Genomic DNA, 22,368 nt, shown 5'->3' on the forward strand with positions numbered 1-22,368 from the left:
AATCATCTCATACAGTAGTTTCTTACTTCCACATCTCTTGAAAACTTGCATTAAGGAGCAGAGGTAAGGAAACATCAGGGTTTGGCTGCCTTGACTGCAACTGATATTTCTAAATCCAGCTCTACAATGGAAACTAGAAGATTTCAGGTCAATGTGAAATGGCCATAAAATTATTGGCTCAAAAGAAGTAACATGTTGCATTGATAACTGAGATATTATTATGTGGATAAATCTGCAACTATGTAGATCAAAGAACTGTCAATACAGAATAGTCCCAAAAGAATAAGCATGATGCATGTTTCCTGCTCTTACATCTGCTTGTTTTGTAATTTTACTAACTTGAATATTTATCCTTTTCTCACAATTGCTTGCACTGGGAAGGACGTAAGCATAAACACAAAAAGCATTTTAGGAAACCTTTTAAAAGTCATGGTCACTCAAAAGGTGGGTAAAATAAGCCTCTTGGGTAGTATGTTGTTTATCACTTGTTTAATAGCTAGCCAGTTAGAGGTCTGAATTCTTTTCATTTTCAGGTATATAGCTGGAGAAGCTATTGGTTTTAGTGTAGGGGAAAAACTTAACAGGCTTAGGGGAGAGTAACCTGTGTTCTGAATCTAAGCCTCCAGTAAATATAGAAAAAAGGAGTTTCAAGGGGTTTCACTTGTGATACAGTTTTGCCAACATGGAAGTTCTTGAATTTGTGTAGAGGCATGTGTGTTAATGTAGTGGTTGTGGTAGGGTGGGAAACTATTCTCCTGGTCCATTACCACAATTGTTTCCAACTATTTAGAACAGACTGTTTCCTAACATGCATAATATACTGATATCCAATCACAGAAAGCTGCTACAAGATATGTCAGGAAAATATAGGTTGTAATAATTGGCATTGGTGAACATATCCTCTCATGTCAAAACAGTTAAATGGCTATTGTTACCCATGCTATTTTGAGCTAGTTTTGAGTACTGGAAACAGAAACCATCTGTCTTCCCATCTGGGTTACATCAGTGTATGACTGTTTTTGATACCTGAGTTACGCCATTCATATTGAATATACCTATTCAGCACTTAAATGTTCTGTCTAGAGATGCAATGAAACCAGTCTAAGAATTGCACAGGACCAGGAAAAAGTTTGTCATAGACAGATCCTACAAGGGGAACTTCCCAGGTCCTCTCTGCTTGGTGTCCTCTGCTGCCCACCGCTTTGCTCTGCTTGGTGTTCACACCCTGCGTGTGTGTGAGCAGGCATACATACACATACATGTACACAGTGGTAACTCTGTGATAGATACATGGTGGTATAAATAGGCCCCACACTTCCTTTCTGTTTCCATGTTAGAAAGTTTCTTGCTTAGAGAGACTAAATATATGTAATTCCCTGTAACACATGCAGGGATCATAGAAGTTTTTTGGCTTGTATAGGTTGCTAGTTTTTATAGGTTCCATCTTAGGTTTCATTGTATCCTAAGCTCTGAATTCACCATTGAAAAGTTGCCAAGTTCACTTAGTAATTGTGTCAACCTTGTATCTGAACTGTACACTTAACCTTTGCTTAATTTAGTGGTTAACTTGGAAGATGGTAAATTTATGCAAGTGTCTTGCACTCCTGTAGCTTGATTGACCAAAGAGGTGGTTGTATGTGCTAGTCTTAAGTCAGGCAGAAGGTAGGTCATATTTGCACCTGATAGACTGACTAAATAAAATGTATAGTTTGCTTTCTCGGCATCTGATGAAGTGAACTCAGGCTTAAGAAAGCTCATGATGTATACTTAATTTAGTTTTAAATGTACCCTGAGGTGTAAAACTACCATGCCTTTGGTCAACCAAAGCCTTCTTCACTCACACACTCAAAAGTACTTATATGAAGGGAATTGTGTTGCCGCATTAGTTTTTTTCCCTTAGTCTTTTTCATTGCTGGAACTGGGAGGCACTTTTTTAAAGTACTGTCTTACAGTGGAGAAGTTGCATTGGCTTTTTTATTTTTCCACGGTGTAAAGTTTTAAAATTTGAACAGTAACTTTTTGGGGCATAGATCAGTTCTGAATCATGGACTTGAAAGATAAGTAGGCTTGTGTACCAGTAATACACAATAGTACACACAGATAGCAAAAAAACCCCAAACCACCCTACCAAAGCCCATTTTGATAGTATCAGTATAAGCAGAGTTTCTGTGGACTACAAGACCATAATCCCATGTGTAAAAATGGGAGAAGGGAGCTGGGAAGACTAGTTGGAATAGGTTTAGTTTCCTAGGGATAAACAGAAGTCATGCTTCTGCTCTGGCACCCCAGAGTCTGCTGTGACCTTCCTCCTTAGGGCTGTGAAGCGCTTGGATTTAGACAGTTACTCTTGTGAACTGGCAATTTGAAATGGTTTAAATTTTGGTTTGTTTTTTGTTTTGTTTTTATTATTATTTATAAAAAACAAAGTGCTTCAGTAATTTAATTTCCTATCCTGAAAAGCGCTCTAAACCGAGTAGACTAAGCTTAAATCACAATGCTGATTGCATGTTAGGATGTGTGCAGTTTTTGAAATGTTCTGAGCAAAATTTGGCATCTTGATCAGCAAAACAAAAGTAATGCAAAGAATGCTGACGTTTGAAAACTTTTCTTTTAGATAAACCCAAGGAGGAGAAAAAAGATACTTTCTTGGAAAAGCTGGCAACTCAGGTTATAAAAAATGTCCAAGTCAAAATCACAGGAATTCATATTAAATATGAAGATGATGTAAGTACTCTGCTTTGTTCACTTAAACCAAATTTCAGTGAAGGAGTAATGTGACAGTGATTTAGTTGCAATATGCAGTTGTGCCCTGTAGCTTAAAGCGAAATGATTTTAAGCAGTCTTGAAAAAGCTTATAATATCAGATGGTCTTATGAAGTCTTAATCATACTGGGGGTTTTAATTATTGTGAAACAAAGCTGTGGTGTGATTACTTTCCTCCAGTTTGGACAATGGATTGCTTTTCATGTCTGCCCATGTCTAACATTCTATGCCAAAAACAAAATAACTGTTTGAAGAACAGTTTTGAGTATACTTGGTACTAACTTGAGCAACAATGGAACAATTTAATGGAAAAAAACAAAACTAAGGGCATCTATACACATGCTTTGGGATGGGAGGGGTGGGTGGGGCGCTTTAATTAGATTGGCTCTGAGATTCAGCGTCCCATGCTTCAAAATGGTGGTGGGGGGCACTTTAACTAAAGCTCGTTCTGGGGTGTTTTAACTGAAACTCGTTTCGGTTAAAGTGTCCCCACCCCCATTTTGAAATGTGGGGACACTGAATACACATGACACGGAGGCTGCTGGAGCACGCTAATTAGCACGCTCCAGCAGACTCGCAATAGACTCAATTAATTGAGTTGCCCTCAGTGCATGCTAACTGGCACACATCGGAACAGAGATCTGTCGCATGTATAGGTGCCCTAGGATTTTAAGCTATATCCTTTTGGGTGAGAGGTGAACAATTGAAGATGCACATTTTAAAAATAGAAAAAATATATTGATCTGTTTTCAGCATCAGTTTATTTTCAAATGTTCTTATTTCAGGATCTTTCTCTGAAGGTTATATTTTGACAGGAATCTGTAAGGAGCATAGTGATTAAAACCAAGGCAATGGTAGGAGGCAGTCAGGTATTTGTGCATTAAAAAAAAAAATAAAAAATGGAGGTAGGTTGAGTAAGAACAGCAGATTTAACCGTATGAATGTGAAAGGAACTCTTGCACCAGGATGTTAAAGGCCTGAGAGCTAAAGCAGAGGGGATTTCTTGGATATCTCTTCCTTTGTATCGCTGTAATAATGGCCGTAGTTAATTACACTAATGCAGACAGCAGGCTTAAGAATTAAAATCCAAGGCTGTAAAATGCATGCAACAGCCACTACATCAAATGTTTGTGTGTATTGCAGATCACAGATCCACTTCGGCCACTGTCCTTGGGTGTGACACTAGGAGAACTAAGCTTACTGGTAACATTCTTGTATTTGATTTATTTTGCAATGAAAATGGTTTAAACAGTTTCAGAAAAGAATAATGCTGGGTCTGTGTCTTACAGTATTATACATGTAATTGAAAACTTGGATGCAAACACTGTTACTAATATTGAGGCTTTCTGAGATCTACACTTGGACACATTTTTCTTTGTGGGTTTCACAGACTTCTTTTACAAAAGGACGTGTCATGCATTTATGTTAACGTGCAAGTGACACTTTCTTGCAGAGGCACTTAAAACTTTACAGTAAGTCTTTTGGTACTGCAGAAGTTCAAGGGTTCCCATGAATATTGCAATAGGACACTTGAATTTTCAAATATTCTACAATACCACACTTCTTCGGCACGTGGTTAACTGCTGATGTGGGACCTGGTCTTTTGGCTTGGCAGAAAATTAAGGAAAGACCTGTGTAATCCACAGATTATCCTAGGTTTTAAGTTTCATCTCTGACATTAGTAAAACCTGTTTAAGAGCATTTGTACACTCTCTTTTTAAATTCTGGATCTCTTGTCCCTGGCTATGGGGATCTTTTGGTCAACCAGTACTGAAACAACCTGGATAAAAAGGATGGTTATGATGTGTTGTGCTGCTTAAAAAAAAAAAATGATGGTAGCCATGTACAGTGATGCCTGTCCTGTCTAGGGAAATTTCTTCCTAATCTCACTGCATGAGCAGATCAAAATGTGCTGACCAGTGAGTTTTTTTTCCAGGCCTGCCTTGGTGAGAAGGCCTGAAGAGCTTGTTTCATATGTCTAGCATGGATCAGTTGCATGCCTCCTAAGCGCTGATAATGGTCTATGTTCTCCCTTCAAAGTCAGGTGTAATCTCAACATGTGGTCTAAACTTGTAGTTTTTTAAACCTGTGGGCATGGAGCCCTGGGTAAATTAATGCTTCTTGGAAGCAAGGGTTGCTGTTTCTCAGCTTCCCTCAGTCCGTCCCGAATTTTAGATAAGTCTTAGCTTGGTGAACTCTGTAGTCTGAACTCTCTAGTTTTAGCTTTTAACAGTGTGGGCTTAACCATTTGATACTTGAACAAAAAGTTGCAAATGCAACTAGAATCCTGAGGTCCACAGAAATTCAAACAGACCAGTTAAATTTCCACCAAAATTAGAATTGAGATTGGAAGTGTCATCAAAATATTGACAGGATCAGGTTATGATCACATGCATGTTTGGAACCATTTCAAAGGGGAAACATTTTAAAAGGACACCAGCTGTTACAATCTGATTGTTAAGTATGGACAAGCTACGACTGATACAAATGTAGTAAAATCACGCTGTTTTTAAAGTTGGAACAGTTTTTGGTTTTGTTTATTTGTACTACATCATTCCCAGCTTGACCGTAACAGCAGGAATCCTTTTGAACAGCTTTAGATGTGTGTTACCTTTTGTTACCAACTGGTTTAATTCCTGAATGAGTTATAAACATCCATGTTGCATTGTTAGCATTAGAATCATTTTATGGTAAAACAAATCAAAAAGTCTGTTTTGGTGGGAGGAGACTTGATAGAAACCTATGGTGCAGTAACTTATGGGGTCAGAAATTCAAGACAAACAAAATAGATTTGACCAGCTTGTGCCTACAACTTATGTGTGCAATCAGGAGATTTGCCTGCTCTTTGTGTGTTTGGTTTTTACTTAAGTGTTATGTTACCATCATAAACTTTGAAATGCTCTACATTTTTATGACAGAGGCTAATGCCTAGCATTTAAATTGAAGATGAATTAATGAAAGATGCTGTCTATTTTTTAAATGTTTAGACAGCCAATGAAAACTGGACTCCTTGCATTTTAAACGAAGCTGCAAAAATCATCTACAAGGTAATATGTCAAAGCTCATTAGGTAAAGAATGAAAATTTGAACTATGCCATGCTAATAAAAGAACTGGAATGGGGTGTGTAACATTTTGGTTCATTAAACTAACAGAAGAGGCCTGCAGTAGAATAATTTGTGGTTCTTTTTTTTTTAATAATGGTTAATTCCCTGCCCTGTTTCCCCCTCCCCCCCCCCTTAACTTCTAAGGTGACATAGAGCTGTGATCACTAGTTAATTACAGGACATTATCATCAACTCAATGGGCAAAAGGGCTTGTTCTTAATTCAAGGATCCTATTAAAGTATACATTTACAATTAACCTTTCAAATAACAGGCTTGAGTAACCATTTCCTGCTTTTACTGTAATCTGTACTGCTCCTGACACTTGTTGTAGCTATGTGTGTATATGTTTATACTAAAATAGTTAAAATATAATGGGGCAGTAGAAGTGATGTTAGATGAAATTGACATAGATTTAGAAATCTCTTGATGTTCCTAAAGTAAATATTATGCTAATTTTCTCCTTTTTTTTTTTTAATAGCTGCTTCCCTCCGAAGATTTTATTTCTGTGGAATATGCTTGAGCCTCCTCTAGGCAACTGCACAGCCAGTTTCAAAATTTAGCACAAGTCACAAAGATTTTATCTCTCTCTCTTTTTCTCTAAAAATTCTTTGAGCAAAACAGTGAAATCATATCTAGAATCAAAATTAGCCTTACTTTTTTTTTCCCTTTATCCTGTATTATTATTGTAATAGTCTTTTTTTTACGATAAAGGGAAAAACAGATTTTGGAGCATACATTTATATGGAAACTAAGTAGGCAACATCAATGGTGCAAAACATTTGGATGGCAAAAATTCATAAAAGGAAAGCTGACTTATTACTGACTTGGACTTCAGTGAGCTGTCAAATTAATTAAGTGTTTCTTTTTTTTTTTTTCCAGCTTTTGCGTATTGATAGCCTCAGTGCTTACTGGAATGTGGACAGTCAGATGTATTATCATGGATCCCGTGAACAAATACTGGTAATTATGGGGTTACTTACAGGAAAAGATTTTTCTAAATATTTATAGTATTGTTGACTCAGGCTGGCTGAACGTGTAGAAATGGTAACTGAAGGCATAGCTTGGTATCTGCCTGGTAAAATCCTTGTAGTGTGCACTGTGCTTCAAATAGCATGAAAAAAAACTACTTGGATAACTTTTTCTTCCTTCAGTTATCCATATTCTGTAGCCGTTTAAATGATTTGGAGGCTGATCCTGGTAATACTGACCAGTTGGTGTTACCTTTAGTATTCTTGTTGACTTTAGTTATTTACTAGAGCTGTGCAAAGCTTTGGGTGCTGATTCAATTCAGAGGCGATTTGGCTTGATTAGGTGGCAGAGTCTCTGAATCCAAATTGAATTGGGAGACCAATAAAAGGTCTGAATCAATTCAAAGCTTTCTGAATTGATTTGGAAAAGATTTTGGAGAGCTTTGGAGATTCAGGCAGGTCCTGCTTGCTGCTGCAGGGAGCTGGACCGGGACTCTGTGCTGGTGAGTACAGGGGGTGAGGGGGCTGGAGGAGACCATAGGGGGACTACCACCAGGACCCATCCCCTGACCCCACTCACTCTCCCAGCCCTCCCATGGCTGCCCTGCCCACCCCAGCTCCTAGTTTGGTGGGGGGAAAGCCCCATATTCATCGGCTGCTGCCAGGTGGGGGGGTAATCCCTGCTGCCCCACATTGTGGGTGGGGGGGGTCTATCACAAGCCCCCATCCCCCACCCACTCTCCCAGTTCCATCGATAGCTGTCCTGCCTGGCCTCAGCCTCCCATTTTTTTTTTTTTTTTTTTTTTTTTTTTTAAAGCCCCTCACTCACTGGCTGCTACAACAGCCTCAGAGCTTCTGGGGGCTTATGGGAGAGCCCTCCCATGCAGCACAGGGTACTGGGGGGCAGCAGGCATTGCCCCCCTTTCTGGCAGAAGCCAGTGAATTCAGGGATTTTTAAAGAACCAGGAGCTGGGGCTGGGTGGGGCAGCTATTACCTGGGCTGGGAGAGTGGGTGAGGGATGGGGTCTGTTTGATCTGGCTGATTTGGCAGTGGCTGAATCGATTCGGGACAGTGATTAGAATTGCAAAATTGAATTGCTGTCCCCTGAATCCAAAGCAAATACTAGCTGCTTTGCACAGGCCTATTATTTACTGCTATCCAGTACTGGGACCATAAAATTAGTGATGTCAGACCATTCATCACAATTTCTTACTTAAGACACAGTTTTGTACATACAAGAAGGAACTCCATGGGCAGATAGTGGCCCTAGATGGGGAACCTGTGCTAGAAGTGGGATGTAGGCTCTCCTTTATGATGCTACCCTCTGGGGTATGCAGGAATTTCTGCTGTTAAGGAGAGGTTGAGAATGCAATGGTGCTGTCATTTAGTGAGGTATTATGGTAGTACTTGCAAACAAAGAAAGCAGAAAAGGGCTATCTGTGCCCTGGAAGACTGGGATTGAAAGTGTGTGTTTGTGGGATTGTGGACTCTCCTTGGACTTATGACACAATCTGGTTCCTGAAGACCGCATCTTAAGTCAAAACGTTGCAACTCGGAACTGTTTTTTTCCCCATGGGAAACAATGTTGTAATGGGGGATTGATTCTTGAACTAAGGCCTGATACCCTATTTTCACCAAAAAATAACCAGGAATTTTGTATTCAGTCAATTATAGATGAGTAATATAGCTACATTAATGTATTTATATTGTGAATGGGAATCATATCGATTTGGAAGGACTTCTTTGAGGCAACTTTGCTGGACTTCTTGAAGGGTTCTTGGCTGGAGTCTTCTCAGGAGTCTTGGCTGCAGGTTTTTCTGGAGTCTCATCTGGTTTTTTAAAGAAAGTGTCCAAGGAAGTTTGGACAGATGTTCTCCAGGGAGATGGGCGACACAGTGAACTTGTTCGTTGATGTGGTGTGGTGTCGGATCAAGCATTGTAAAGTCAAAACTGATGTCAGAAAGTTGAAACGGGGTGTCAGTTTATAAATGTTGTAAGTACAAAATTTAACTCAACGTCATGAGTTGAGGACTGCCTGTACTCTTAAGTTGGATACCAGGTCTGATGATGATGATTGTCTTAACTTGACAACAGATCCTTGTATGTATTGGTTGCCATTTTCTTGCTGGACTTAATGCAAGATGATAGGCTTGTGCATTTTTAAAATGCAGCATTTTAATTTAGTGGCACATTTTGTACTAAGTTGAGTTAAAGGTGGGATGGTGTTAGGTACTATTTATAGAATTTAAATTTTCAGTCTCTGATCAACACTTGACTTAGCGAAGAGTTCTGTTCCTGTGACTGGTTAAGCACAGTCATCTTCTATCTTATTTCTTTTATAGTATGCAGAGGGTGGCTTATGTTTTTGTAACTGGTTTAATCATCCTTCATTTTGATCTGTTAGTGATGTACTGAACGTGCTAGTGGTATGTGGTGCCTCAAGTGCAGCTTATGCTACTCATGTAGACTGTTTTCTAGGTGTACTCCTATGCTCTTGTCTTTGGCAGGCCCTTGCAGTTGAGGATGATTCTTTTATGATAGGCCACAGCCATCTTCAGATGAGACTATCTGAGACTGGCAGATCCTGGTGCAGCTCAGACATGTGTTTGTGTGGGGTGGGTGGCACTGGCTTCTTGATTAGGTCCACAACATGCTGTTTCTGCTTTTCCCTCTCCTGTTGTTATAGTGAGGCTTCAGAGTACCGAGATTGCTGCAGCAGACTGTTCCTCTGTTTGGGGCAGTCCTTGGCGATAGTCTCCCACAAGTTGACATTGTTGCACCTTTTTTTTTAAGTTGGCCTTGAGGACATCCCTGAAACACTTTCTCTGCCCTCCTCTTAAGCATATCCCTTGGCTGAGCTGGGAAAATAAAACTTGCTTTGGGAGTCTTGAGTTAGACTTCTGGATGACATAGCTGGCCCAATGAAGGCAATGATCATCTGACATCAACTTAATACTCATGGTTTTTGCTTGCAAGAAGGTGCTAACATTAGTGTGTGTGTGTGTGTGTGTCTTCTCACTGAATTTGGAGGATCTTCCACATGCAGTATTTTACTGCTCCAACAACTTTTAGATGTTGCTTGTACATTGTTCCGTACAGCAAAGTGGGGATCATGACTGCTTGATAAAGCATGAGCTTGGTTTTGCATCTGATGTCACAATCTTTGAACATCTTTTCTTTGGGTGTCCAAAGGCTGCATTTGCATGTTTTTGAGACTGTTGGATTTATTTGTTGATGTCAGCAGCCTTCTGCGAGAGATGGTTTCCAAGGTCCAGGAAATACTCTCCTTTCTCCAGAACTTCATTGTGGATCTGGATTACTAGAGTTGGGGAAGGTTCATTAGGAGCTGGTTGGCAGAGGACCTTAGTCTTCTGAATGTTAAGAGTTAGTTCCATTTTTCTAAGCTGTTGAAGATAGCTTGAAGATTTGTTTCTGCCTGAGTGCATGCTATAGCATCAGCTTACTGGAACTCAGTGAATGAGGTCGGGGTTGGTTTTGGCTCGGAGTTGGCATAGGTTTAAGTAGCTTACCATCCATTCCATAGTTTAGCTCCACTCTGGCTACAAGCTTGTTGGTAATCAGATGTCATCACTCCAACATTCTTCTCAGTATTCCTTGCTGTGATGCTACACAGCCTTTCTTAACTCTCATTTTAACCTCAAAGGGATCTGTGATAAATCCATTACTGAGGACCACTGTCATGGAGCAGGCAGAGAATGGTAACAAATTTTAACGGGCATCTGTACTTCAGAAGAATCCTCCACAACGCTTCTCAGCTGACAGGTCTAAAGCTTTCAAATCAAAGAAGGCCATATAGAAAGGCTTATGTAGTTCCCAGCATTTCTCCTGCAGTTAACAAGCTGTGAAGATCATGTCACTTGTCCTCTTGATGCCCTAAGTTCACATTGCGATTCTGAGAGGAGGTCTTCAGGAGGGTTCTTGCAGTGATCTTTCCTGTGATGCACAGTGTAACAGGGTTCTCATTGAGACCCTGCTCTTAAGGAAAAGAGGGGCAGCTGGAAGTAATTAACCATGAGAAGGGTGAGCCCCTGGCCCTAAGGAACCAATGGTGGCTAAACCCCGGAGGATAAAAAGGAGAGGAAGAAGAGGAAAGGTGCCTCCGGGCACCCCAGAGAGTGAGAGGAGGAGCTGAAAGAGAGATCCCCCCCAGAGAGAAGGATCTGGGAAGAGAGACCCCGGCGCAGGGTCAGAGGGATTGCAGAACCCAGACTTCACCTTATCTTACCTTGATTCCACCAGAGCAGCGGTGAGTGCAGGGAGAAGTGGGGCCATGCTGCGGGCTGGAGCTGCAGCCTGCATTCAGGATCAGGGACGACATTGAGTCAGATGGGCAGTGGGAAGGATTATCCCCACCCAGACCCCTGAAGAGTTCAGGTGACTCCAGGACCCCGAGGGAAAAGGGATACCAAGGGCTGAGCAAGCAAGACCTGACCGTGGGAGAGCTGTGGAGCCTGCATGCTGAAGCTGCACTACAAAAGAAGATAAGCTGTGTGCGTGTAACAAGCCGCTAATTGTTCAATTAGCGGCAGGAATTAAACAAAAGGAAACCTTTCTTTTTTTCTTCTTTTTTACTTTCTTTCAATTACGGGGTGGGGGGGGGGAAGCGGGCTAGGACTCAGGAAAGACAGAGAAGCCCGGAGACTCCCTTTGCTGGGCAGAGGTTGAAGAAGAGACCCTATGGACCTTGATTCTTCAGTGCTGACAAGCAAGTAGGCACACCACTGCACTTTCTGTTCTCAGTAGAGGACCTCTGGCCCCTTACTTGGAACAGTGAGTGACCCAGCTGGGATTCAGGATTAACCCTTTGGACTGTGATTAACCCCCCCCCCCCCTTAAAGGAGAATTTCCTGTTAAACTTGCACTGAATAAAATCTTAAAGGAGAAAACCAAGTTATTCCAGCATGGTGCTTCCTACAGGTACTTCCTTGGGTAACAATCACTTCCTCCCTATTTTTATTTCTTTAAGATCCAAATCATGGCAGGCGGGAAGCATGAGGATAGAGGGGGTACTCCACGGACACGCTGACACACACAGCAAGATGATCCCGTCGTCGTTTCCACAGTTGGACTTGTCTTCTTTCTTGAAGATAGTCATGATCATGAGGTCCTCTGGGATTTCCGCATCATTCTCAATCCTTAAGATGAGGGCATGAATCTGTGATGCAAGCTCCTCTCTTCCCTGTTTGAAGATTTCTTTGGGGATTCTATCTGCTCCAGATGCCTTATTGTTATTTATCTGCTTCATTTGGTGTTTGAAGGTTGGAAGGGTTCTGAGATCATCTCTGACTGGGTGTTATGGGATGGAGCTGAGAAGGTCTTCAAAATGCTTCTTCCATTGGGCATTGATGACTCCCCTTTCTTTGATCAGGTCTGCTCCATTTTTGGGTCTCAAGGGCATTGGTCCTTGAGTGCCTGGATGGCAGATGCCTTTTTGGCACTGAAGAAGCCACATTTATTGTGGATGTCAACAAGATGCTGAATCTTATCAGCCCTGTCTTCCCACCATTTGTTCTTCATATTATGCGTCTTTCTTTGGACCTCTGCCTTGGTTTGTTGGAGGTTTAGTTTTTTTTCCTTGGAGTTGGTATCCTCTTGCCAAGCGCAAAAGTCCTTGCACTTGCTATTGATTAACTCTTGGATCTCCCAGTTACTCTTATCAAACCAGTTTTGATGTTCCCTGGTAGAGAATCCAAGTGTTTCTTCACAGGCACTGATAACAGTGGCCTTGAGGGCACCCCATGTGCTGCTGACATTCTCTTGTTGTTGGTTAGAATTCACCAGTTTTTTGTTGTTGTTGAAGTGCTGGTGGAAGAGTTCTCGCTTCCTTGAATCCTTCAACATTGATCTTCTGTTGGCATTGCTTCTGCTGCAGCTGTTGTTTGGCAGCCGGTTTGAGTAATATAACTGAGCAGATGAGTTGGTGATCAGTCCAACAATCAGTTCCTAGCATAGGTTGGGTGATGCAGACATCTTTGCTATCCCAGGCACAGACAATGACATAGTCAATCAGGTGCCAGTGCTTAGATTGTGGGTGTTGCCATGATGTCTTGTGCTTGCTTTTCTGGTGGACCAGGGTGTCAGTGATTGGTGAGTCCATGTTCTGTGCACTTGGTTGAGGAGGATGCGAGTGGAGTTGACCTTTACTACTCCTTTCTTGCGGGTGTTTTTTTTTTTTTTTTTTTTTTTTTATTCTGTTCCGGAAGTTGGAGTCCCTTCTAACTCTGGTGTATTAATCACAGAGGAGAACAAGTCTGTCTTGCTTTGGAACATCAGAATGGACTTGGTTAAGGTTAGTATAGAATTCCTCCTTATTTTCATCTGTAGTGTTGAGAGTTGGGGCATATGCGCTGATGACAGTGGCATATTCACTCCCTGTCAGTTTAAGACGGAAAACAATGAGGCGATTGTTAATTTTGATAGGGAACTTTGTTGAGTTGGTTTATGAGTTGATTCTTAATGGGGAAAACCATTTCTGTGAAGTCTGCTTTCTCCTTCCTGTTTACTCTTCCAGAAGAAGGTATAATCACCTCCATGTTCTTTGAACTGCCCATATCCTGCTTGCCAGGTCTCGCTCAGTGCAGCTAGATTGATGTTTGCACCCGAGTTCTTGGACCATAATTGCAGCGTGGTGCACTGGCCATTCACTATTAAGGTTGTCCATGAATGTCCTAATGTCCCAGGTCTGAAAATGATGGTATCCATGCTGCATCAGTGACCTCGTTGGACTTGTATACAGCAATGTTTTGTACAGAAGAATATGCAATGTGGTAGGTGTGCTGATAGTAAAGCTCTCATAGCAATGAACTGAACTGTTTAATTGAATCCAGGAAATGTGACAATCCCTCTATTTAGTCAGAGTAGGGATATCAAAGATCCAGTCATTACAGCCCTATCACTTGTCCCCTGGCATGGGAGTTGACCCACACACTGCAGGCGATGTGTGGTAGATCAGACCCATGTTCAGGGCAGGTGCCGCAAGCAGTGTGGGTCCTTGATCAATTGGCATGTGTCCTGAGCTGGTCCCTCACCAGCACTGCATGCACCAGTCCTCAACCGGCAGGGGTGAGCTTTGCATGCACTATGTATGGCATACTGGGGAGAGGGAGGGTCTGTGGGCCCAGCCTGGCCCATGGGACAGATTAGTGGTGTATGACCAGTCCTGCTTTTCCCCTCCCATGCTGTGGCGGGCCCAAGCCCATTCCTCTCTTCCTCATGCCACCGCCAGAGGTCCAATACTGTTCCCCACCCAGCTTGTGCTGCTGCTGCCTCCAGGTCCTCCATGGAGCAGGGCGGGGCCTGGCCTTGGACTGCCCCACCCATGTCCCCTTGGTAGCTCCTGTCGTGGTGGTGGTCTGCCCTGGAGCCGCTGCCACCTGTAGTCCGAACACCACCTGCAGTCGAATTGCCAAGACAGCCAATCTGAGTGTGAATAAAGTGTTACGGACAGACAGACTATGGCTTTTATAATATTAGATTTTCAAAACTAATTGATATGCTCTCTGAACTAATAATATCTGTCAGTTTCAGGATTTAAGATTAACTACGAAAAATTGGTACTCCTAGACGATTGGTATAGGACCAGATGTGCATGTATGAACACATACATACCGATAAATATAAATGGATGGCTACTTCATTAAAATTCTTAGATGTGAACATATTAAAAAATGGTAGTGTTGGCACAATTATGATTACATTCCTTTGGCTGAAAGAATTTAGGGAGTTAGAAAATTGGTCAAAATATGGAATTTCATGGTTAGAGAAAATTGCAGCAATATAAATTAGTATTTTAGCTCTAATTTCCTATTCCAAACTTTTCCTCCCTTAGATGAGTGATAGAGTATGACAGATAAATTTATTTGGGGAAATAGGAAAGCTGATTGTAAAAATTCCATCCTGCAAAAACCACAGCCAAAAGGGGAACCATTTCCAAACCTTCCTGAGAACTCTGGATCGTGTCCTGGAACTGATCACTCCACTTCAAGTGGTTGCAAGAACTACAATTGCAAAAGCCTGGAAGAGATGAGATGCCTTTGGAGTTGCGGACTGGTTTGGAAAAAAAAAAAAAAAAAGGGGGAGGTTTTAGTAATGTCCTATCAAGTTGGTATTCTGCAGAGTAGAAGGCAAAAAGATGCTCATTTGGAAAATTTTTAAGTTTGCTACAAAAGAATCTTTTGCTCGAAACCCTAAACTTTTTTTTTGTATTTTGAAGTGCGAGTTTTAGGTGGTACAACTTGGGAATGGATTCAGAACAAATTTTAAAGTTAAAAGCAGAGATGAGAGATGAAACTTGCGTTATGCAGTTATAGGGAAAAGGACATGGAGAATTACTATATGGAGATGAAGAAACACAGGGGCTTGACCTCAACTGAAGTCTTGAGAAACTGTTGGAGGGGAGGAGTGGAAGGAAACACAAGACTTCTATGAACTTTGATTCACATTGTAGTAGCACTGTTGATAGAAAATTCATGTCTGTCTTTGTGTAGATTTGGGGGTATTGGATATATTTCTGAATGTCAACTCTGTTAATAAATCCAACCCATAAAACAAATTCTTTTTTTTTAAAAAAGTGTTGATTGGCTACAGTCAAGAGGCAGCAAGAGCAAGAGTTCTCTTTACGTTTGATGTAGACACTCTTCCCATTCTGCTGCTTTTCAGACTTTACTGCTAGGATACTAATATGCCAAGGGTGGTAAGTGGAGGAAAGTACACTTAAGAGATGTCTTGCAGATGAAAAATTGAGGTTAAAGTGAAAAGTATTTCTTACTATCTAATGTTCGTAATGCTAGTAAAATTGCTTTCTATCTATTTATTTAAGTTTTTGGACCCTAAAATTTGAGAAACAGATCAAGCAAATTTAAACAGAAGTAGTATATTTAGTTTGAAAATTACATTTTCAGTGATTTGTAAACCCACCACTCCACTCTTTTTTTTTTTTTCCTTTGTACAAGACTTTTTAATTTTTAATGTTTCCTGTTTAAAGAACGTCTAACTTACACTTTTTTTTAGTATACCCTGTTTCCCAAAAGACTACTTCATCCTTGTAAACAGGATGTTTGGGTCTTAATTTTAAGCATTATTATTAAGTCTGCTTTATGATAGCAGCTAATTAGTATGTTTTGTAGAACAATAAATTGTGCAATCCTTTGCAATCTGTCACTTTGGTGCAACAGGCTACAGGTTTCTAAGTAACACAAACGTAATGTTGTTTGCAAGATAAAGTTATTGTATATTTAATATCCCTATTTGAAAGTTAGTGTTTTATTAATATAGCTCAGCAGACAGGAAATATGGTGAAATACAAATATTGTGTGAATAGAAAAAGTACCTCCATGACATTACAAATGAACTACATGCAGGGACTGAGTGGGGAACATTTTGAAGAAATTGTTACAACAATTCTTTCCTGGTATCACATTTTAAAATGTGATATCTTGTTATCTTTACAATAATGAACACTTGTATGAAATACTCCCTGTACTTTAGCAAAGACTGGTAGGCAAATAGTTATCTAGTTCCTCTGGTATGAATGGTGTTTTTGTTTTGATAACTAGGCTAGAGTCCAACCCCAAGTTTTGATAACTAGGCTTGGACATACTTCATTGTCCAAGCTGTGTTTTTTTTTGTTTTTGTTTGTTTGGTTTTTTTAACTGGCTTTTAAGTTCTTCACAGGAGTATAATTTGCTTATTTTGGATTGTGCTTATATATTCGTTTCTTTTACAAAGTATGATTGCCACTTCATTAAGTTTTAGTTTGGTTTTTTTAAACCTAAAATTTTTAATGGAAACGTTGCAGTGCAGTTATTTCTTCAGGATAAGCTAAAAAAATACTTGTTCATTTACTAAATGAATTGGAACTTGTGGTAGAAATATGGTGCATCTTTTAATAGACCAATTAGATTTTTTCCAAAAAATTTTTTTGGTCAGTTACTGGAACGTTGATCAAAAAATTACTAACCCACAAGGATGCCTATTATATATAGTTGCAGGGCCAAAAACATCTTGCTTGTTTTCCAAGAAGTTTGGGTAACTATTTTTTTAATTTTTTTTAATCCCTCATTTTTTAATTCAGTTTGTAGTCTTATTCAGTGCAAAGAACTCATTGCTACACATGGGATATAATTTCCAGACTGTTGACTCTGTTATATCTCACTGTTGCTTATTAATGTATATAGCAGTGGTCTCCAACTTTTTTAAGTAGGAGATCACCTTTGGCAGTTAAAGGTAACCCAAGATCTACTGTGTGCTGCCCCCCGGCCCAGCAGGTAAGTCTGTGGGAAGGGCGAGGGGGCAGATCGAGGGAGAGGGAGAAAAAATTATTTGAGAGCACACATCAGCAGGTAAGTCCCATCTGGGTGGGGCCCCAATTAACTTATCCCTGTGTCTGTGGCACTGCCCCTCACCATGGGGAATCTCAATCTAGCCCCTGCCTCTTCCCTCCATCATGGATTGACCTGCTGGGCTGGGGCATGCATGCACATGGGCACTCAGCCCCTCATCCCAGCCTTGGATTGACTCCACTGGTAGATGTTAGAGCCTCTTGGATTCAGATCCAGTGGTTGGTGACCACTGGTATATACTGAGAGTGGGTCCTCCAAAGTAGTGGTTCCCAACCTTGGGTTGTAACCCCATTTGGGGTTGGAATGATAAAAAAAAATAAAAAATGGGGTCACAAAGACGCTCAGAAGTGTTGACCAATTACAATGAATATGCTTCCTGCTTATAAATATGCAACTTGCACATGACAGTTATGGGTCTATGCATAACAGTTGGAGCTCTAACTTGAGGTGTGTATGTTACAGGAAGTTAATGTTCTTTTGGGGCCTCAGTGCATCATTTTGGATTCATAAAGAGTTTCTAATATTTAAATGGGATCATGTTGAGGAAAAGGCTGAAAAGCCCTGCTCCAAAATATCAGGAGCCACCTGGGAGTGAATTCTGTATATGTTAATGGGAACTGGAAGTGGATGTTGCAGCCTGAATGCTTGAGGTTTTTATACACAGCAAAACCTTTGTTATCCAGCACCCATGGGGAATGGGGGGTGCCAGATAAAATATGCCGGTTAATTGAGAGGCCCAAACGGGTGTCTTTGCCTGTTCAAGCTGCCGCTTTTCCTGCCATGTCTGGGGTGTTGCTGGCCCTCCTGCAGGCCCTGAGGGGCAGGGAGGTGGGCCCCAGGCAGCCTGTTATGCCCCGGGCCACAAGGGCTTGGTGAAACAGGAAATGCCCCAGTGGGCACCTCCAGTTTTGCTTTTACCTTACAAGCTGGCATGCCGGTTAATAGAGCATGCCTACTTGTAAGGTCCCGGCTAAGGCAGCTTTTACTGTACTGGGGTGAAGGGGGAGTATTTTGGGCTGTGCAGTGTGTTTGGATATTGCAGACTTGTGGTAGGTGTTTGTGGCTTGTGGTGGTCTGTTGGAAAGTCCTAAGTACTTGCAGTACCTAAAGGCATACCTTGGTGTGAAGACAGTTATGCGATATGGGATTTCAGTATATGTGGGTGGTAATATATCCGCTACAGGGTCCTCAGTGGAGCATCTGCTGTAGAGAAACATTGCATTGTACAATTGGATTTAATGCCCGTTTCCAGCAGGACATAAATAATTACCATTTTATGATGACTGGTTTGTATATTTCCTCAGTTTTGGATATCTTTATGGACAATATACCTTCATAGAAAACACTGAGTGTTTGAAACTTTTTTGTATAATTAGTGTAAGTTGTCTGTCTCTTTCCTTTTTTTTTCTGTTACACTGGTTGTGTTTGGGAGAACACAAGGCTTGTGTATATATAGAACAAAAATCTAAAGTTGGCATGAGGTTGAGACTAATGATCAGAGAAGTATGCATGAGGCAAACTCATGTTTTACTGAAAACTTTCTTGTCAATGTGTCATCTTAAAATTCAGGCTCGGGTTTGCAACTCAAAACAGGAACTTAGCTCATCGTAATCAGTATAGGGACAGTGACTTTCATCTTATGTTTATTTATAGGATCAGCTAAAAAGAGGAATTCCTTGTAGCAGCAATCAGCTTCAAAACTATCAGTATAGTAAGTATGGTGAATTTATCTTGCTCGTCTGAATTCATTGTCATGATTTTTGGGTTTTCTATCTTGCTTTGTTTTTTTTTTTTCTTTTCTTTTCCTCTGTCCATCCACCTTTAGAGTAAACATCAGGGTTCAGATTTTATTAAATGAAATATTCTGTTTTTGTGACCTGCAATAATACTTTTTGATAACATGAGGAGGGCAAAATGGGGGCTTCAAGTATTTTCTGTTCCATTAAGACAGTGACATAACAACCCTGATAAATTCAAGGTACAAGCACTCCTTGGGCGATTATAATATTAGGAAGGCTTGCAAAAGGCAGCACTGAATCATAGAAAATTAGGGTAGGAAGGTACCTTGGGGGTCATCTAGTCCAACCCTCTGCTCAAAGCAGGACCATCCCCAGCTAGATCATCAGAGGAGGGAACTCATATGGTTAGGGGCCTGCAGACAAAGCCCTACGAGGAGAGATTGAGGGACCTGTATCTCTTCAGCCTCTGCAAGAGAAGGCTAAGAGATGATATTGTGGTTGTCTATAAATTTGTCAGGTTGGGGCAGCAAGGAAAAGGAGGTGCTCTGTTTCCCAGGGAACTCCTTGGAGTAACTAGGAACAATGGCCACAAACTGACAAAGAGCAGATTTAGGCTGGACATAAGGAAGAACTTCTTTATGGTAAGGGTGCCAGAATATGAAATGGGCTTCCAAGGGAGGTGGTACTCTCCCCTACCTTGGGGATCTTTAAGAGGAGGCTAGACATGCACCTGGATGGGATCATCTGACCCCAGCACTCTTTCCTGCCCAGGGCAGGGGGTCAGACTCGATCTACTGAGGTCGCTTCCCACCCATATATCTATGAATCCTACCCGAGGCTTTGTCTTGGTGGATCTTAAAAACCTCCAGGGATGGAGAGTCCACAGCCACTCTGGGTAACCTGTTCCAGTGATTTACTGCTTTCCTAGTGGGTATTTCCTAATAATGATGCAGCACATTACCAAGAGAGGGGAACCTGAAAAATTTGAAGAAAGGAAATGTTTATTCAGGTGATTTTAAAATTTTAAGGCAAAAGTTTGGAAAAGTTTTTTATGAAGTGTTTCTTGATGAATAATCCAGTACCTTTTTACTGAGTTAAGATGGGAAGAGTTTCATTCAGTGCAAGTTCTTTTATCTTCCATAGATCAGCAAGGACATAGATGCTTCAAAAACAAACAAACAAAAAACCCAAAATAATGTGCGTCTTCCTTACACGTCCTTTACAAAAGCCACCCTCATTTTAGAATTGTTGTTGTCAGAACTTTATAACAGGTAGTTGAACATTATATTAAAATGGCTTCATAAAAAGAAAGTCCAAGTTCTTTATTCCATGATAATGTTGATATCAGTTATTTGTATTTAGAAGAGGGGTGTCAAAGATGTGGTCCATGGGCTGAATATAGCTCCTGGAGTCCCTTTTTCCAGCCCCTGATGCTGCCTCCGTTTCATGAGTGACCAATCTGACGTTTGTCAGACTAGCCTTGTGTGTAGGTCCCAGGATGCACACCGTGCAGGCATTGCCTGTGGTCTAGGATGCATGCCACACCAGTCTCATGGTCCAGCCAGTCCAGGATGCAAGCTGCATGTGGTGCCTACTCTGGCTGGTCTTTGGTGCAAGCTGCATGCAGCATGGGTCCTGTCCAGAGCAGGTATCACATATGGCACAGTCCTGGACTAGACAGAGTGAGTTCTGGTATGTGGGCTGAGGGTTCGTGGGTCCCCTATGGCAGATCAATCATTTTCTCTGGTGTTCATGTATTGGACCTGGCAAGTGGGAGGGGGTGAGGTGGGCAGGGAGGGGTAGCAGTTTCTGGACCTTATCTAGCCTGTAGAACCAGCTCTGTCCTGTGGACTTGTAGTGCCACTCGTCTAGCTTGTGGGACCGAATGAGCTTGACACCCCTGATTCAGAAGCTTAGTTAATGAGTTAAGAAAGAACAGAAAAGTGACTTGGACAGTGAGCTAATGACAGTCTTAAAAAATGGTAGGAAACAAAGTAAGAAGTAGGCCTAGGTTAGGAGCTTAAAATAAAAGCATGAAAAGAATTGGAACTCATGGCAGAGGTGATGTCTTTTATTAGACCTAAATATTTGCAGAAAAATTCTTTATTTGCAAGCTTCACTTTTTGGAGAAGCTATGATTTGCATGGCTTTGAAAATTAGGATGGTTTTTCAGTATAAAGAAATTCCAAGAAATACATCTTGGTTATAAGTCTGTAGAGTAAGTGAATATTGTCCTTCACATAGCTTAGTGATCAGTTACACGTACTAAGGCCTCTATTGTTAATGTATTAAGTGTAATGTATGAGACTATATATCCTGTGTTACTGCAGGACTGTTCCATAAGGAAATAAAGTAATGTGAAAAATCTGTTTAAAATACTGAGGAACAACCCCCTCCCCCCCTTTTTTTTTTTTCCAAAAACAAGCAAGTTCTAAGCTGCCTTTTAAAAGCCCTTGTTTACCAAAGTGTTCTGTCTCTGCTAGAGGATAACATACTGTTTCCTTCTAAAAATCCAAATGATGTGAAAACTGGTTTTGACAGTTGGGTCACATACAGATGTTCTGTTTCTCTTAGAGCTGCTGCTCTCCAGGAGAAACTGTGAACATACAAATGTTCAGGTTCTTTATTCCAGAGCAAAAATGGCCCCCTGGCTGTGCAGCATCAGCACTGCAAACTCTCTGCTCTTCAAAGACTGGGCTTTTGAAGGTCTGTTCATGCATCGCATCTTCAGATAAATTTTTCTACCAGGATAACAAACTTGGGAGAAATCTCTCCCAGATCATTTGAATGTGTACACAACCTTAGTTATGTTAATCATCAAGGCATTTTCTTGTTGGCAAGCACTGCAGTTGCTATTTCTTGCTAATTTTTAATGCAAAATATAACTCATAAAGAGGTACCGATAACTTACACATTTGTCTAAAATATTTGTCTGCTAGTGTGATCTATAATACAAAACCCATAATTTTTATGAAATTTAACTGAATACAACAAAACGTCTTAAAGCATGTGTCTTTGTATTTTTGTCATTTTGACAGAGATTAAGTTGCCTTTCTGTAAAATTTTAGACCACATCCTGAACCTGCAGTTCTTAAAGAGTTATGGTATATTTTATTAGGTCTTCTCAATTACTAGATATGGACTCACCAGATGAAACCCAAGTGGAAAAAAAATCAGAAATTTTTCATCCCTACTGTTTCTTTGTTAATTAATATAATTTTGAAGTTTTTAGGCCAGTATCAGCCTCTGCCAAACTGTACATCAACCCACATGCTGAAACGGAATTAAGAACTCCAAAACTTGACTGGAACATGGAAGTGCAGCGAATTGCCATTGAGTTCACTAAGTCGCAGGTAAGTTATCTGGCTGCTTTTTTTTAATTATTTTTTTTAAACTCTGGCTATGGATGGTGATATCAGCTCTAACTTGTA

At 40.8% G+C, this 22,368-nt stretch overlaps 1 protein-coding gene across 1 annotated transcript in view; it reads left to right on the forward strand.

Moving 5' to 3' along the window:
- The window catches only part of VPS13C (vacuolar protein sorting 13 homolog C), a 157,731-nt gene that overhangs the window by 20,431 nt on the left and 114,932 nt on the right, over positions 1-22,368 (forward strand). Inside the window, exons 6-11 of the mRNA XM_090030191.1 lie at positions 2,615-2,724; positions 3,907-3,966; positions 5,751-5,810; positions 6,748-6,828; positions 18,852-18,909; positions 22,163-22,290. Coding sequence (XP_089886317.1) covers positions 2,615-2,724; positions 3,907-3,966; positions 5,751-5,810; positions 6,748-6,828; positions 18,852-18,909; positions 22,163-22,290 — 497 coding nt within the window. The remainder of the gene's footprint in view (positions 1-2,614; positions 2,725-3,906; positions 3,967-5,750; positions 5,811-6,747; positions 6,829-18,851; positions 18,910-22,162; positions 22,291-22,368) is intronic.

Source organism: Crocodylus siamensis, chromosome 15 (assembly GCF_052110815.1).
Source record: "Crocodylus siamensis isolate JL-2025a chromosome 15, ASM5211081v1, whole genome shotgun sequence".
NCBI classification, from domain to species: domain Eukaryota; kingdom Metazoa; phylum Chordata; order Crocodylia; family Crocodylidae; genus Crocodylus; species Crocodylus siamensis.